This window comes from Phyllostomus discolor, chromosome 7 (assembly GCF_004126475.2).
Source record: "Phyllostomus discolor isolate MPI-MPIP mPhyDis1 chromosome 7, mPhyDis1.pri.v3, whole genome shotgun sequence".
NCBI lineage: Eukaryota > Metazoa > Chordata > Mammalia > Chiroptera > Phyllostomidae > Phyllostomus > Phyllostomus discolor.
The window spans coordinates 427,966-443,258 of NC_040909.2; the positions used below are offsets into that span (position 1 = coordinate 427,966).

General features: G+C 62.9%; 1 protein-coding gene across 1 annotated transcript in view; it reads right to left on the reverse strand.

Annotated features, from left to right (window-relative positions):
• Positions 1–825: 825 nt before the first annotated feature.
• The window catches only part of LOC114501801 (contactin-3-like), a 112,401-nt gene continuing 97,933 nt past the window's right edge, over positions 826–15,293 (reverse strand). Inside the window, exons 17-24 of the mRNA XM_036031499.1 lie at positions 14,667–14,737; positions 12,507–12,741; positions 10,344–10,459; positions 4,062–4,245; positions 3,662–3,774; positions 2,868–3,156; positions 1,777–1,974; positions 826–926 (exon numbers count right to left, since the gene is read on the reverse strand). Of these exons, the coding sequence (XP_035887392.1) occupies positions 826–926; positions 1,777–1,974; positions 2,868–3,156; positions 3,662–3,774; positions 4,062–4,245; positions 10,344–10,459; positions 12,507–12,741; positions 14,667–14,737 (1,307 nt within the window). The remainder of the gene's footprint in view (positions 927–1,776; positions 1,975–2,867; positions 3,157–3,661; positions 3,775–4,061; positions 4,246–10,343; positions 10,460–12,506; positions 12,742–14,666; positions 14,738–15,293) is intronic.

Below are 15,293 nucleotides of genomic sequence, written 5' to 3' on the forward strand. Positions count from 1 at the left end.
TTATTTCTGAGAAAGGAGGAAGTGGGATCGTTTCGGTATCCCATCATCGAATGGAATAAAAAAACTCTGCCCAGAATGGAATGCAATCTTCACAAAGGCGCCTGCTGCTCTGGCCTGAGGTGGGTCTCTTCACACGGATGTCCATCCACACAGGCCCAGCGCGAGGGTCAGCCAGGACCACGCCCATTTCCTTAGTCACGGTTACGGGGCGCTCCCGGGCAGACGCCGGTGAGCGGGCCTCGAGGCCCTCCCCAGTGGACGGAGGGGCAGGGAGAGACCTGGGCGGAACCCCGGCTGGGCCAGAGGACGCCGGCACCCACAGCGCCCCCGACCCCGAAGGCAGGCGGCTCCAGCCCTTCCGTGAGTCTCGTGCGCACCCTTCCCGACGGGGGCGGGGTTCAAGCGCATCTGTGACCCTCCCAAAGGGACCCTGAGTCGGCCTTCCCAACGACGCCGCCGCGGCGAGAAAACGACATGGGGGCTACACGAGTGTTTCTGTGTCGATAAACACGGTGCACATGTGTGTGTCCGGCGGGAGCGCGGGAGCCTTTGCCCACGGGCAGTGTCGGGAACGACGGCTTAAGGTCGTCCATGTCGGGAGTCCGGAGTCCGAAACGTGGGGAGTCCTTTGGTTTGTGTCGAGTATTAAGGCATTTCAGGGTCTCCTGAAAGGATGCACTGCACTGCGAGTCACGTTGGCATCATTCCTGGGCAGAAAGTTGAAAATACGGAGTCGGGAAAAAAACATGCACAATCACTGCATTTCATGAAAGCACTTTTCCGCGGCCGATTCACTTCCCGGTGAGCAGTCGGAAGGAGCGGCCGTCACCACAGCGCGCTGACGGCAAAGCACAGGGCCAGCGGCAGGCAGCTGGCCGCGGGGCGGGCCTTCGGCGGGGCTGACGAGGACCCCCTCGCGTCCGAGTCTGTCGAGGACAAGAAACGGCTCGTTAGTGCGGGTCCCGCCGGCACCCGTGACCAGGCAGAAGCAAGTTTCCCTCCCACACCCGGGCCCCGGCCAGAGGCTCCCCGAGGGCCGCATGCGGGATCAACCCCCCTCGGCCTGTGCCGACGGCCACGTGTACCTAGGCAAACACCGATGTGGTTTTCTTAGATAGTTCTAGGCTTTGTTCATCTGGGTTATTTAATGTTAAGACTTAAGGATCTTGAATCAAGGGTTTAAATAAAGAAACCTTCCCTGGATAAGGATTTGAATGATCTGTGTTTGTTTCTATTGTTTTTTTTAAAGATTTTATTTATTTATTTCCAGAGAGGGAAGGGATGGGGAGAGAGAGAGAGAGAGACATCAACGTGCGGCTGCTGGGGGCCGTGGCCTACAACCCAACATGTGCCCTGACTGGGAATCGAACCTGCGACGCTTTGGTTCACAGCCCGCGCTCAGTGCACTGAGCTACACCAGCCAGGGCTTGTCTCTATTGCATACATTTTCAGAGAGGTGATCGGGCAGGATTAACGAAACATCATCTCTCAAACAAGGCCAGCAACCGCAGCCCGTCTCCTCGGAGGAGGCCTGGCCCGCACCGTCTGAGCGGACGGCGGGCGTCACCGGACACGGGGCTCCCGACCCCGAGGCCCTCCAGCTCGAGGAGGCCGCCGGGCCCCGCCGAGGCCTAGAGCCCGTTCCCGCCGACAGTCACTGGGCCGCCCGGAAACGCCCACTCTGTCCCTCGCGGTGTCCTCGGGACAGGACAGCTCCTCTGCGTCACTTTAAAACCACCCTCCTCGTCATCGGCTGATCCCCGGTCCGGCTCCCACCGAGGTGCCCGCCCCCCCAGACGCTCCGCCTGCCGCCCAGCGGGGCGTGTGCAGGTTCCCGCCGGTTCTGAGATGACCGGTTCTCCTGTCTGCGTGCGGCCTGGCTGCCTGTGTAACCCGAGTACCGCGGTCTCCTGCCCGTCTCCCCACCCCCCTCTCCCTCCGTCAGCCAACGAGGCCCCACCGAGCTCTGCACGGCTGCCGGGGGGGGGGGGGGGGGGTTGGGAGGCCACAGCCTTGAGTGCCGGACACTGGGGCGTGGCCGAGCTGCCAGAAAGGCCGGGAGCGCAGGTATCCACGCCCCTGAGAACCGCAGAGCCGGCTGCGGGGCCGGCCGCCCCTCCCCCGCAGCCGGAGCCCCAGAGGACGGCAAGCCGGCCTCCCGCCCGCGGGTCCCCAAACGCACGGGGACACCGTCTCCACCCGCGGGCGGGCGGGCCGGCCCACAGACGCTGACCCAGGGCTGCGGAGGGCCGGCTGTGCCCGGGATGAAAAAGCCTGCACAGGAGTGAACCCTCCCGGGTCAAGGGTCAACCCTGTGCAGGTCAAGGGTCAGCTGTACTCAGCCTGAGGCCTGAAAACTCCAGATTTGTGAGATTTAGAAGGTAGAATTTTTCCATCACTGTCACTGACAAAGTACAAACCCAAGCCTGCTTCCCCACCCGACCTCCGAAAGCGGATTCCATCACGAAACAGGGTGCGCTTGGAGCTTTAAAGGGAAACTTAGTGCGAACCTCGTTTGAAAACAGAAACAATTTTTTTAGGTGTTTTTGGTCTGGCCAAGTGGTTTATGACCTTAATAAGGTTACTTTTTTCTACTTTTTAAAGAATTCGTAAGACGTAACTACCATTTGTAGAAAACAAATAACTTGAATATTAAAAATCCTAAAAAAATTCTGGGTTCAATACTGCCCTTAAGGAATTCTGTTTCTACACGCAATCCAAGGGCAAATTTAGGCTCAGAATGTGGGGAAAAATGCAAATTCACAGTTTTGCTAAATACTGGCTGAATTTGCTGTTTTCTGGCTTTTACGTTTCTCCTCATTTTGCACGACTCCGGCCTCACGCCCCCATCCCCCCGCCCCCCAAACCTCCTCGGCGCCCCGCCCCCACCGACGCGTGGTGGGAGGAGCGTGCGCAGACGCCCGACGCCTCCGCGGGGCCACGGCGGGGACGCTGCCGACACGGAGCTGCCCCTCGGGCCTTACTGGTCATCCGCGGGACCCTGACGGGCTCGCTGCTGGCGCCGTCCCCTCCGGCCGTGGTCGCGCGGACCTGGATGACGTAGCCTCCCTCCTCCACGGGCAGCCGCAGCTCGGCCGAGGTCCCCGTGGTGCTCAGCACCCGCACGCGGTCCTGGCCGCTCGTCCTGTAGAAAACCTGGAGCGGGGACACGCGTGCTCGCCACGGGCCGGCTCGCGGGCGCTCACAGAACCTGCGGCTGTGGCCGTGTTCAGCCCGTCACAGCTCTGTCCGCAGGGGCTGGCACGTGGTGGGATCATCGAGTCCTCAGGCCCGGGGGATGGGCAGGCGGAAGGTCACCGTGGGCGGGTGTTGGGGGGCTGGGCAGGGTGTTGGGCGGCTGGATTGGGGGGGGCACTGGACTGAGCGATCACAGAGCCGACATTGCTCTTAGCGTGTCACGTGGGCAGGATCAGACGCAGCAAACTAACATAAAAAATCCACATTTTCTCCAAAATCCGCACACGAGCAGACTTATTTCACCTAAACTGCACTAACGGAATCAGACGTTTCGGAAAAGGGCCTTTTACTGAGCGGGTTGGCCCGGGCACCACAAAGCTACGTTACAGGAGGAAGCCGGGTCGCCCACGCGGAGAGAGCCAGCCCGCGGCCGGGAAAGAAGTCCCGGCGGATGCGCGCTCACCTTGTACCCCGTGACCTCCGACTCGTTCTCGGCCGCGCGCACCCGCTCCCAGCGCAGCAGCACCTTGGTGTCGGTGGCGTTCCAGACCACGTTGCCGGGCGGCTGGCTGGGGGCTGGAGGAGGAAGTGAGAGGTCAGTGTGGGGGCGGGGGCGGGGGCGGGCGCAGGGCACCCCCCTAGAGCGGATACGCGTGAAAGTAAAGCGGCTCGGAGGGTCAGGGGGTGGACTTGCGCGCACCCCTCGCACTGAGCTTTTGCGAGGTCGCCCGAGGGCCTGCAGATGTCAGGAGGACGCGCGTGGCTCGGAGCTGCAGGGGCCGGCGTGGATCTGGTTGCTGTGGCCCGCCCGCCCCAGACACACACGCCTGTCCCTGCGTCCCACCCACGGGGAAGCTACGTACGCATCTTCTTGGTGGTGGCGTTGACCGTGGCGCTGAAGGGCCCGGCGCCCGCGCTGTTGTAGGCCCGGACGGCGGCGTGGTACGCGCGGTGGCTCCGCAGGCCGCGGAGGCGGGCCGAAGTCTTGCCGGCCGCCACGGTCACCCTGCGCGGCGGGCCCTCCTCTCCGCTGCTCCAGTAGCGCACCTGCGGGCAGAGCGGGGCAGAGCCACCTTCAGGCTGGGGGTCCCGCTGCGGGGGGCGCTGCGGGCGCTGCGTCTTCCTCATTGACTGAACAAGCGTTCGCAAGGCGCCTACTGTGTGCCGTGCCGCCCCGGGCTCTGGGCCACGGGGTCAACGGAAGGGCGTCCGAGAGACGGACAACAAACAAGTGCACAGATAAGCCGGGAAACTTCAGAGAGGACGCGCTAAACCCCAGGAGAGGCGAGTGCTAACGGGGGACAGGAAGGAGAAACCGCCTAGTCAACGGTGAGGGGTCCCTGCGCCCCCCCCCCCCCCCCCCGGCGGGGCCAAGCCCGACTCCAGAACGCTGGACGCTGCTGCAGCTCCCTCCACTGCGGGGGACTGTCCCTCTGGGAGGGCAGTGACCGGGGGAGAGAACACCATCGCGGAGCCAGCTCCCAGCGACTGCCCTGCGGTGACGGCCACGTGCGCACCAGGCCGCGGAGCTGCTGCGGAGGCAGGGGCGGGGCGGGGCATGGCGCGGTGGGGGCCGACGGTAAAACGCCTGCGTGGGTTTCGTTCTTCCGCGCTGTGGGAAACGACCTGGGGCTTCGCCTAGAAGCAGACGGTCACGGAGCGCAGGGATGGCCGCGGGTCCCGCGGGGCTGTGCCGGAAGTCCGACTGTTGGTGCAGCCAGAGCGAGGCGGGAGCGGCCAGGGCTGCGCGGCGGCCAGCAGGAGGCTCACGCGGAGCCCGGACGTGGCCGCCTGACCGCCAGGACACAGGACGCAGACACAAGGGCAGGCTGTGCACACGTGTGTTACTTTCATGAAGAGTCCGTGCTCTCCTGCTGTTCTTGGAAGATGCCCTTTCTTTCTCTCCTTTTCCCACTCTTCACAGTGAAATGCAGAGACAGGGAACCGTTGGACAATTTGTGCACGTGAGGCTGCTGGCGCAGGTGGGGGCAGGTGGGGGGGGGGCGTTGAGAGGCCTCGGACTGGGCTGTGGCGGAGGGCGGGGCACAGTCCCACTGCCCCTGGGGGCGGAGTTGCCGCACGGCTCTGGTTGACCGGGGTGGTGGGCCCGGGAGGGCGGTTCTCTTTGTTTTGTTTGTTTTTTTATAAAGAAACCCTGGTTTTAAGGTGAAATGCCCCGAGCTCAGAGTTGGCCCCATTTCTTGCAGACACTGCAGGCGGAACACGGTGTGGATATTATGGGCTGCGCAGGGTGACCGGTTGCAGTCCGCTGGGGAAAGACGCTAGACGTTATGGCTTTTTGTTGTTTGAGTGAACACCTATCGGTTCGTTCTGTGAAAAAATCGTAGCAAAGCACAAATTCGGGACTTTCCACAGTGATCCCAGATCAGCACGCTCGTGTTACACCCGCCCAGCATTTCCCCTCTGTGTGCGTGTGTTTGCATGTGCACACGTGTGTTTGTACATGTGTGTGCACGTGCACTTGTACGCACTGCGTGTCTGCGTCTCCTGGAAAGGAGCGACCAGTTTCTGTAAGAAGGACGTGACCCAAACGACTGGGGAGAAGTCGAACGTGTCGTCCCTACAGCCTTAAGGCACCGAGTTAACAGTGCAACTCGATGACGTTTTAGCCGCATAAAAAAGCACATAAATGGCAGGCGCCGTGTGCCACTACGGGAGAAAACCACGTGGGTAAGGCGAGAGCCACACGCCAGGGCGTCTGCTCCGAAGCCGCGGCCGAGCTCACGGCGGGCGGGGCTGGGGCCCCGCGGGTCCTGGCTGTGCGGACGGTGAGCGAGGCCAGGGAGGAGGGCTGGCAGGGGGCCAGGGTGACGAGACAGTGGCCCCCTCCCCGAGGTGCCGCCCGGTTGTCAACGAAGAACGACGTGTGATCTCGGATCCCAGCCCAGCGTGGAGGAGGCCTGAGGGCGTGGCCTGAGACGCTGCACAGATGGGGGCGGGGTTGGGGGCGGAGCCAATCTGACGGATGGGCTCCGAGGACCCGTGGGGGCAGCGGGGACAACGGAGGGGGCAATGCGACCCCGCCAGGGTCGACCTGCCACTCACTCTGGTGGCCAGCTGCGACCCGTGGTCCCCCCTTTCCCGTGTGAAATCGCCTCGTCAGAAGCCCCCAAACGCTGCTCCCCAGGGGACAGAATTAAAGAGGAGGTGCACGCGGCCCCGGGCCTGCGGAAGCCCTTCCACGGGTCCGTCCCCGGGAGGAGCCGGAGGTCCCGGCGGCCGATCGCCGCGCAGAACCAGACGTGACCTCAGGTGTCCATCCTCACGTTCAAGGAGGAGTTGCTTCATCAGGGAGAAAATGCCGCCACACCCAACGTGGTGTTGGTTAAAATGGATCATGGACTCTAACTCGGCTCTCCTTTAAAAACTGTGCGAATATGCATTAAACCAGAAGAAATAAGCTGTGACATTAATATTCCCAATTTCTGTGAAATTTTCCCCAAAAATATTTATATGAGGCTGGGCTCTGTTCTCCACACAAAGAGGGAGAAGTCAGGAGTGACCGGAGACAAAGGGCCGTCTGTCCTCCTGGCTGTGGCCCGAAAAGGTGCCCCCCCGCCACTTGCTGGGGCTTTAGCAGCGTGGGGCGGTGCCCAGAGCTGCCGAGAGCGTTGGCGCTGCCAGATACCAGGGCACCGTCCACGGGAGGCAGCGGAGGCAGATCGCAGCACACAGGTGCCTGAGGACCAGGAAGACGGCGGGTGGGGTGGGGCCAGCTGGCTCACCCGTCAGCCTCAGACCCTCACTTGACTCTCTGCCCCCTGGCAAGTCCACCGAAGGGGAGACCTGACTCGTGACGCGGGAGGGAGGGAGGGACAGAGAAGAAAGGGGGCGGATCTAGAAACCATGGAGCAGAGGCACGATGTTAAAGACTCGGACCCGTGATGGAGCTCAGCGGAGGGCGAGGAGGTGATTGAGGAGCCCAGACCGTGGGTGGAGGAGGGTGTGAGCACCGTGCACCCACAGGCAAGAGGCAGGGAGGACGCCGTGAGCGTTCTAACCCGAGTTCCAGAGGGAGAGAGCTGGGCGACGGAGAGGGAACACCCGAGAGTTTTCCAGAACCGAAGAAACCCGGGGGTTTTCACGCTGTGCATCCCGTCCACAGACGCAGCGTCAGAACTGCACTGAGTTACGCGGGTCGCCCGCGGGTGCCGGGAAGTGGGATGACCCAGGGAAAACCCACAGGCTGGGTGCAGGGTACAGCGTCCTGCCGTTCCTCCTGCTGGTGCCGCAGACCCCCTTCCCTGCGGGGGGCGAGTGCCCAGACACCTGCAGCCACCGCGGGGACCGGGCCCTAAATCACACTCTGCCTCTTCCTGTGACACACGCCTGAGACAAAGCCGATTCACAGACCAGATGAACCACCGGACAGTTCACGAACTAAAACCTCTGAGGGGTTGATCTGTGGAATTTCCGTTACATTCTCAGAGCCCGGGGGGCCACAGGGCTCGACATCCGGGGACTGACACACTCAGGCCGACACTCTGGGTGTGCGGCACGCCGGAACTCCCGTTTCTGGGTGAGAGATTTTTTTCCTCCAGGACCGTAAAACCACTCCGCAGGCCAGAGCATCTTCACATGCGCAGAAACGAGCTCGGGGATGTCAGGGTTCCGAGTGCGACCGCTGTTTCTGCGAGGGGTTCGGTCGTTCCGAGAATGGATGGCCCTGAGGAAGAGGCCTAATACGGCTGCAGCTGAGACGGCACTTAATTTAAACTTGAAATGAAATGCAGTTTGTAAAAATAATGCACTGAAAAACGGTGCCTTTTTTTAGCCATTAAAGCACAGGTATGAAGTCTAAACTGCTCTTTTAATGGGCTAAAATAATTCTGTTCATACTTACAGATTTGCAGAGAGGAGTGTTTCCGTGGAGCTGCCAGACCGAACACATTGAAACAGATATCAGGCAGGCGAAGGTGCCTCCGCCGTGCTTCGGAGGAGACAGCCAGATCTGAGGTCTCTTCCTCCTCCTCACCGGGGTCTCAGGCCCGGGAGGGCCCGGGCCTGAGGGGCAGGCAGGCCCCTCGCCCTCTGACCTCTCCTGTGGGTTTGGGCATGGACACAGGAGGCGGGGGAGGGCTGGGTCTCAGGTCCGGTCCCTCCAGGCTGAGCTGGGGTCTGGCAGGAGCCTCTCTGCCCAACAGGGACGCAGCTCTGCAGGGGCTCCCTGGCTCTCAAGGGCATCTGCCGGCTCCCGGTTTCTGCAACTGTGTCTGCGGGGGCAGTGCGGGGTGGGGGGGGCTTCCCCCACTCTCCTCTGTTCTTCCGCTGGGTCCAGAGTGGAGTTGCCCCTTCGCCTGACGGCAGGGAATCAGACTCAACAGGCATGTCTTTCCTCCCAGCAGAATCTTCATCCTCAGAAACCTCCTCCAGCCCCTGCCGTCTCTCTCCGGCCCCGGTGAAAGCCCTGGGGAGCCAGCTCGCCCACCCGGCTGCCGACGGCAGGAGGCGGTGAGGGCAGCTGCGGCGTCTCCATCCGGTAACCCGCACGCCTGTCTGGTGACAGTCCCTGCCAGGTGCTTCTAAAGACCGAGAAGGTGCTGGCACGCAGGCTCAGGGGCCTGTGCTGTGGGCCAGGTCCACACCCGGGTCTCCACCACTCACCAAGGTCCAGCCAGGCCCAGAGGAGTCTCAGGATGCGGCCCGTGGACAGCGTGCCGCTGGATCCCGGTGTCCCCCCCGCCCCCTTCCCCCACCCTGAGCTCTGTCCGCCGGCATGGGAGCGCGCCAGCTCGGTGGGACGCCGCCACGGCCCCGGGAAGTGGGCCCTTCAGTGAGGACTCCGTCCCATTGGGGGAGCTGGTCGGGGGCGCAGCCCTCACGGGGGAGCCCGGCGGGGTCAAGGCCATGCGGAGGGTGGGGAACGGCACCCAGGCAGCCGGCCCCCACTGGGGCCCTCAGGAGCCCTCGGTTTTCCAGGTTGGTGTTCACATCCTGACCGACGCTGAAACACCGATGTTCTTCTCTGTGTGAGTGTATAAACCACGTCTGAAGGCGTCCCCCGTTAGGAGGTCTTCAGCTGAGCCGGTCTCGTTCTCATCCCACTTCCGGGAGCCCCGGGGGAGGGACGCACCGGCTGTTCCTTCGGGACTGGGGTCAGGCCCCGTGGATGCCCGGTGGGCTGCCCAGTGGCAGGCTCGAGCTGCGAGGCTGTGCCCAGGACTCGCCCCCCGGAAGACGCACCCCGGCCCCTCCCCACCCGCCTCCCACTGACGGCAGCGCCGCAGGGGAAACACGGCCCCAGTCCCACGCTCGGGTCCTGCCATCTCCACGTGACTTCACGGGGTGTCAGACTCCCTGCCAGGGACATCCACCCCAGGACCCACACTCAAAACAGGGGGGGCTCCCAAGTCGTGGGGTTGCTGGACGATGGCCGTGAGGTAGGTGGTCTACTGTTATCACCCTCATCGGGGTGACTTCGGACAGAGCGCCCCAGCATCTCGCCCCGGCTGTGTGAATGCAGAGCCTGGGGGGGCGGCAGAATCGGAGGTGGCTCGGGTGCGATCTCAGGGCCACACTCTGCTGCAGGTGTGCTCCCTGCGTCCCCTGCCCCCACCTGTCCCGGCAAAGCCGTTTTTTGCACCCGTGGGGCGCTGCCCCGGCTGCCACCATCTGTGGCACTTGGGTGCACAGCCCTGGGGCTGGATGGGTCCCCTGCCCGGGCTCCGGGGCCCTGTGTGGGCCGACCCGGCTGCCCTGCTGTGCGGTCACTGGTCCCTCCTTCCTCAGCTCTGTGCTCCCTACTCCGGGGACCTCAGCCAGCGTCCCGTCACTAACCCACAGGAGGACATCCCCACGAGTACGTCCCAAAGTGTCCATGCACGAGACCCATCCCCGGGTGTCTGGGGTCAGCGGGTCCAGGACGGTTCTGGGAGCTCATCTTTAGTGGAAAACTCAGGTAAACCTGACGGCCAAGGTCCACGGGACACCAGTGAGGGTCACGCTGCTGAGCGATCCTTTCTCTGTCGCGTTCGCCCAGGTCAGTGCCCGTTGGGCCCAAGGGACAGGACGCCCCTCAACTCACACACCACCCGAGGGTGGGCCAAGGGGCTGGGGGAGTTTCAACAAAGGCCGGACTTCGGCCGAGAGGTTGCTGTCGAACACAGGACATTCCCGGGACTCACCTCGTAGCCCAGCAGGCGGCCGCTGCTCAGCCTCCACGGCACGGCGCCCCAGGACACCTCGATCTCCGAGGCAGACAGGCTCTCCGCCGAGACCCGCGGCGGCGCGGCGGCGGGCTCTGCAGGGGGGCGGGGGGGACACACAAGGGGAAGCGCAATGTCAGCGCCGGCAGCACGTCTGAAACACCCCCCGCGGTTCCCGGTGTCGGCCAGCGTGGCAGCGCGTGGGAGAATTTCCACAGCGGGCGGGGAGAGCGTTTGAGAACAGGAACCGTCACATGCAAACAGAGGCACCGGCCGACGGGTGTCCGTTTCTGAGGACCCGATGGCATTGGAGCCGTGCATGGCCCCTGCTCTGGGGCCACGGTGGCCTGGGCGCCCCTCTGACTGGTCCTGGACCCCCACTTTTCCCCCCTTCCCTTCACGCTCCCTGCCCACCACCGCTCTCTCATCCTGGCTCCTGCCTGGGCACCACCATGCCCATGACAGCTACTGGTTATTGCTTTTCAACGTCCCAACCACAGTCAAGGGCTACAGGTGTCACCTCTAAACGGGTGGGTGGCTGCTGGGGCCCAGGCCGCTTGCACCCGCACCTGGGCGGGGCGCCCTCCGAAGGGGTGGGCACGCACAGGACGCACATGGTCAGGGGCCCCTCGGTGGCAGCAGACGGCTCCGGGGGCTCCGGCCCGGGGACCCTCCCCGCTCAGCGCAGCCCTGAGCCGAGACCCTCTCCCCCGAGAACCCGCCCTGTCGGTAACCGACTCTGCTCACTGCCACAGCGGATGGGTCCCGGGACTGCGCCCAGGCCCCACCCGGGCCCCTGGGTGTTTCTCCTGGGAATTCCAGACTTGGTTTGGGAGGGTGAGGGGTGCTCGGGGCCCATGGACCCAGTCCTGGCGTGCTGGGGAGACAGCCCTTTCGGGGCCCAGGCCTTCACTGACAAAGGCTCTTGATGAGGCTCTCTGTTCAACTCTTCCTCCACCCCACAAGGGGCCCCAGAAATTCCCCAAAGACCCCTCAGGTTTTCATAGACCAGCACCCTCTGTTCCTGATGCTTGGAACCGAAGGACCCGTCACCGCGTCCCCAGGGGCGGCGGGGGGGGGGGGTCACAGGAGAAGGGAGGTGCGGGTGCAGGAAGGGTCGAGCTGTGTCTGTCCCTCCCCACGGCGCCCTCCGGGCTGGGGTGCCTCGAACCCCCTGATTCACTGGGACCCGACCCGGACCCCAACCTGCCCCAGTCCCGAAAGCCCAGCACTGCTCAGAAACGGGGTGTGGGTGGGAGTGGAAAAGCTCTCTTCTGCGAAGCTGCTTGTGACACGTTTGTGTGTCTGCCCAGAAAAACGGGGGGGGGGGGCCTGGGGGAGAGGGCGGAGGAGAACGGAATGTCTCCTTGTCCTTCTTTGGGAGCCGCGGCCGCAGAGGGCACAGCTGACAGCGTGTTTCACAGCTCGGCATGTGCCAGCTCGGTGGGTCGGCTCCACGGGGGAGGGGGGGGGCGTGTTTACCCGTGTCATCCACAAGCTTCCACGGCCCCACGTGTGCACCACGAGACCCCCTGAGCCCCTGCAGGTCGCCCGGCTGGGAGAGGCCCGAGGAGGTCACCTTGGCCACCACACCTGCTGAGGGCTGCGGCTCCCAGCGGGGCCTGGCATCGCGGTGCTTCGTGACGAGAGGCAATACCGGGGCTGGGGGTATGTGAGGGTGGACGGGGTGGGTCCAGGCGAAGGGTGCCCCCCGGGCCACAGCTCTGAGCTGCGCCTGGGCTGCCTGGCTCCACCACTGGCCTCACCCTCCCACTGAGCCCCTTGCTCGGTCACGGTCGTGGTCACGGGCATTGGAGCCACCGTAACACGGGAGACCAGGGCGCCTCCCGGGGAACCCCGACCTCCGAGCCCAGGAGAGGACACTAGGCAGGGCGGGCCCCTCCCCCCCTCGCAGCCGGGACTCAGCATGCTCCCTGCACGGACCGTCATGGAGGGTGACGCCTCTACCTGCCCAGAGTCTCCTGTTGGCGAGGGGCCCTGGGAACCTGTGGCTCCCACCATCGTGCACCTGGAGGGACACGCCTGAAGTCACAGGGAACCACCCCCCGCCCCCCAGAGGTCAGCTCAGGGACAGGCCGGTGGGCCTGTGGGCAGAGCCGCCGGACAAGCTGCCGCCCGTACCTTCCTCCGCGGAGAACACGGCCGTCACGGGGCTGAAGGGCCCCTCCCCCTTGTCGTTGTACACGCCCACTCGGACCTCGTACGGGGAGAAGGGCACGATGCTCTCGTTCCGGAAGACGTATCTGGGGGTGTCCGCGGACGGGACCACCGTCTGGATCCAGCTGGAGGCTCCCAGCGGGCGGAAGGCGACCACGTAGCCGAAGCCCTCCCCGTTCTGCAGCTCTTCCGGCACCGGCTGGGGGGAGACGCAGCCCGTGGGCGGGGCCGGCTGCCCCGCGGGGCCCAGCCCCGGCAGCCGTGACCCTCGGGGGGCGGGCAGGGCGGCCCCGGAGAGGAAGCCGCATCGGGGGACGCGGGTGCGTGAACAACAGAGGACAGGCCCGGGCAGACGTGGGGTGCTCCCTCACAGCCAGGCCCGTGGAGCCCTTCTCAGGGCCCTGGGGACCTCGGAGCCTCCCCGAGCCCCAGTCTGAGCTCTGGACGATGGTGATGGTGGTGGTGATGATGATGGTGATAATGGTGGTGATAGTGATGGTGATGATGGTGGTGGTGATGGTGGTGGTGATGATGGTGGTGATGGTGATGATGGTGGTGATGGTGATGATGATGATGGTGGTGATGGTGGTGGTGATGATGGTGATGATGGTGGTGATGGTGGTGATGATGGTGGTGATGGTGAGGATGATGATGGTGATGATGATGGTGGTGGTGATGATGGTGATGGTGGTGGTGATGATGGTGGTGATGGTGATGATGGTGGTGGTGGTGATGATGGTGGTGATGGTGATGATGGTGGTGATGGTGGTGATGATGGTGGTGATGGTGAGGATGATGATGGTGGTGATGGTGGTGGTGGTGATGATGGTGATGATGATGATGGTGGTGGTGATGATGGTGATGATGGTGATGATGATGGTGATGGTGATGGTGGTGGTGATGATGGTGATGGTGGTGATGATGATGGTGGTGATGGTGATGATGATGATGGTGATGATGATGGTGGTGATGGTGATGATGGTGATGATGATGGTGGTGATGGTGATGATGGTGATGGTGGTGATGATGGTGGTGATGGTGATGATGGTGATGATGATGATGATGGTGATGATGATGGTGGTGATGGTGATGATGATGGTGATGATGGTGATGGTGGTGGTGATGATGGTGATGGTGGTGATGATGATGGTGGTGATGGTGATGATGGTGATGATGATGATGGTGATGGTGGTGATGATGGTGGTGATGGTGAGGATGATGATGGTGATGATGATGGTGGTGGTGATGATGATGATGGTGGTGATGGTGGTGGTGATGATGGTGGTGATGGTGATGATGGTGATGATGATGATGGTGATGATGATGGTGGTGATGATGATGGTGATGATGATGGTGGTGATGGTGATGATGGTGATGGTGGTGATGATGGTGGTGATGGTGAGGATGATGATGGTGATGATGATGATGATGATGGTGATGATGATGATGGTGGTGATGGTGGTGGTGATGATGGTGATGATGAGTGGATAACTCCTCTCTCATGCCAACTAGGAACCATCTAGTCCCCACACTGATAGGGTAATTAAGCCCCAAAGTAAAACTAGGAAACCAGGAAGTAAAACAAGGTGTCAAACTCCAAGCTGTGTCTGCATCGTGTCAAAACCCCCTCCATCATGATCTCTGCACTTTCACTTTTTCAACAACGTCTTCAGATAACACAGATGAGTGCAGTTAGTGCCTCCTGGCTTTAATGTGCTCATTGAAACGGCCCCTGATTGTCACATGAAGCAGCCGCTGTGAGGACACCAGGAGGCTGGCCCCTGCCGGCACCCGTGGGGGCTGTGTCCCCTGCAGGGGGCTGTCCCCGGCGGTGGCGTGGCAGCTGTGCAGAGACCTGCAGGGCCAGCTGGACAGTCCACAGCCAGGACCCGACTCTCCCTTTGGTCTGCCAGCCCAGTGGCCGCAGGCAAATTATTTAACAACTCTGTGCCTTGGTGTCTCATCTATAAGTTGTTGCAAGGATGCAACTTAAAAATATGCAAAAGGGTCGGAACTGTGCTCAGCACAGGGCGGGCTTTGAGAGCATGAGCTGCTGGCGGAACCACAGCCCCGGTCTCCGGGAGGCCCGGGGAGCGGGGAGCGGGTGGGGCGGCCGACACTTACGTCCCAGGTTATCACCAGCTCGGACCGGCTCCCGCCTCCGCCGCTGACCTCGGAAGGGGGCACCTCTGGAGCTGAGGGCGAGAGAGACGGGGTGAGGCCCTGCGAGGAGACGCCCTCTGGCTCATGTCTGGTGTTTGAAGCAATCTCATCGCCGGCACATTTTACACGTGTGTGTGAGTCTATCGGCGATGCGTGCACTTATGTGTGTGCACAGCTGACCCGGGAACAACGCGGGCTCGGACACGGTTGTCCTCCCTGAGCCCTGGGCTGTTTCTGACTGTGGTCAGGGTGTCTGCGGGTGCAGGGGGCCGGCTGTGCGCACCCATCTACCACCTCCCTCAGCCGCGGGGAGCTCCCTCGTGCTTTGCAGCCGCCCACAATCCCCAGTGGGAGCTGCCATGCAGCTGCAGTTGTTGGGGATTCCACCCGGGGAGTCCCACCCCGGCTATCGACTGGGCGGGGTCCGTGCTCGCCCTGTTCAGGGTCAGCTGTGTCTGTCTCTAGGGCACCGTCGCATCATTTGTGTTTGCGTGACGTCATCGAAGTTTCAAACAGTGAGAGCGAACGGCTGAGGAGCCATAACATGAGGAACGTGACTCCCCGGGGACCATCCGAGGACGATGCCAC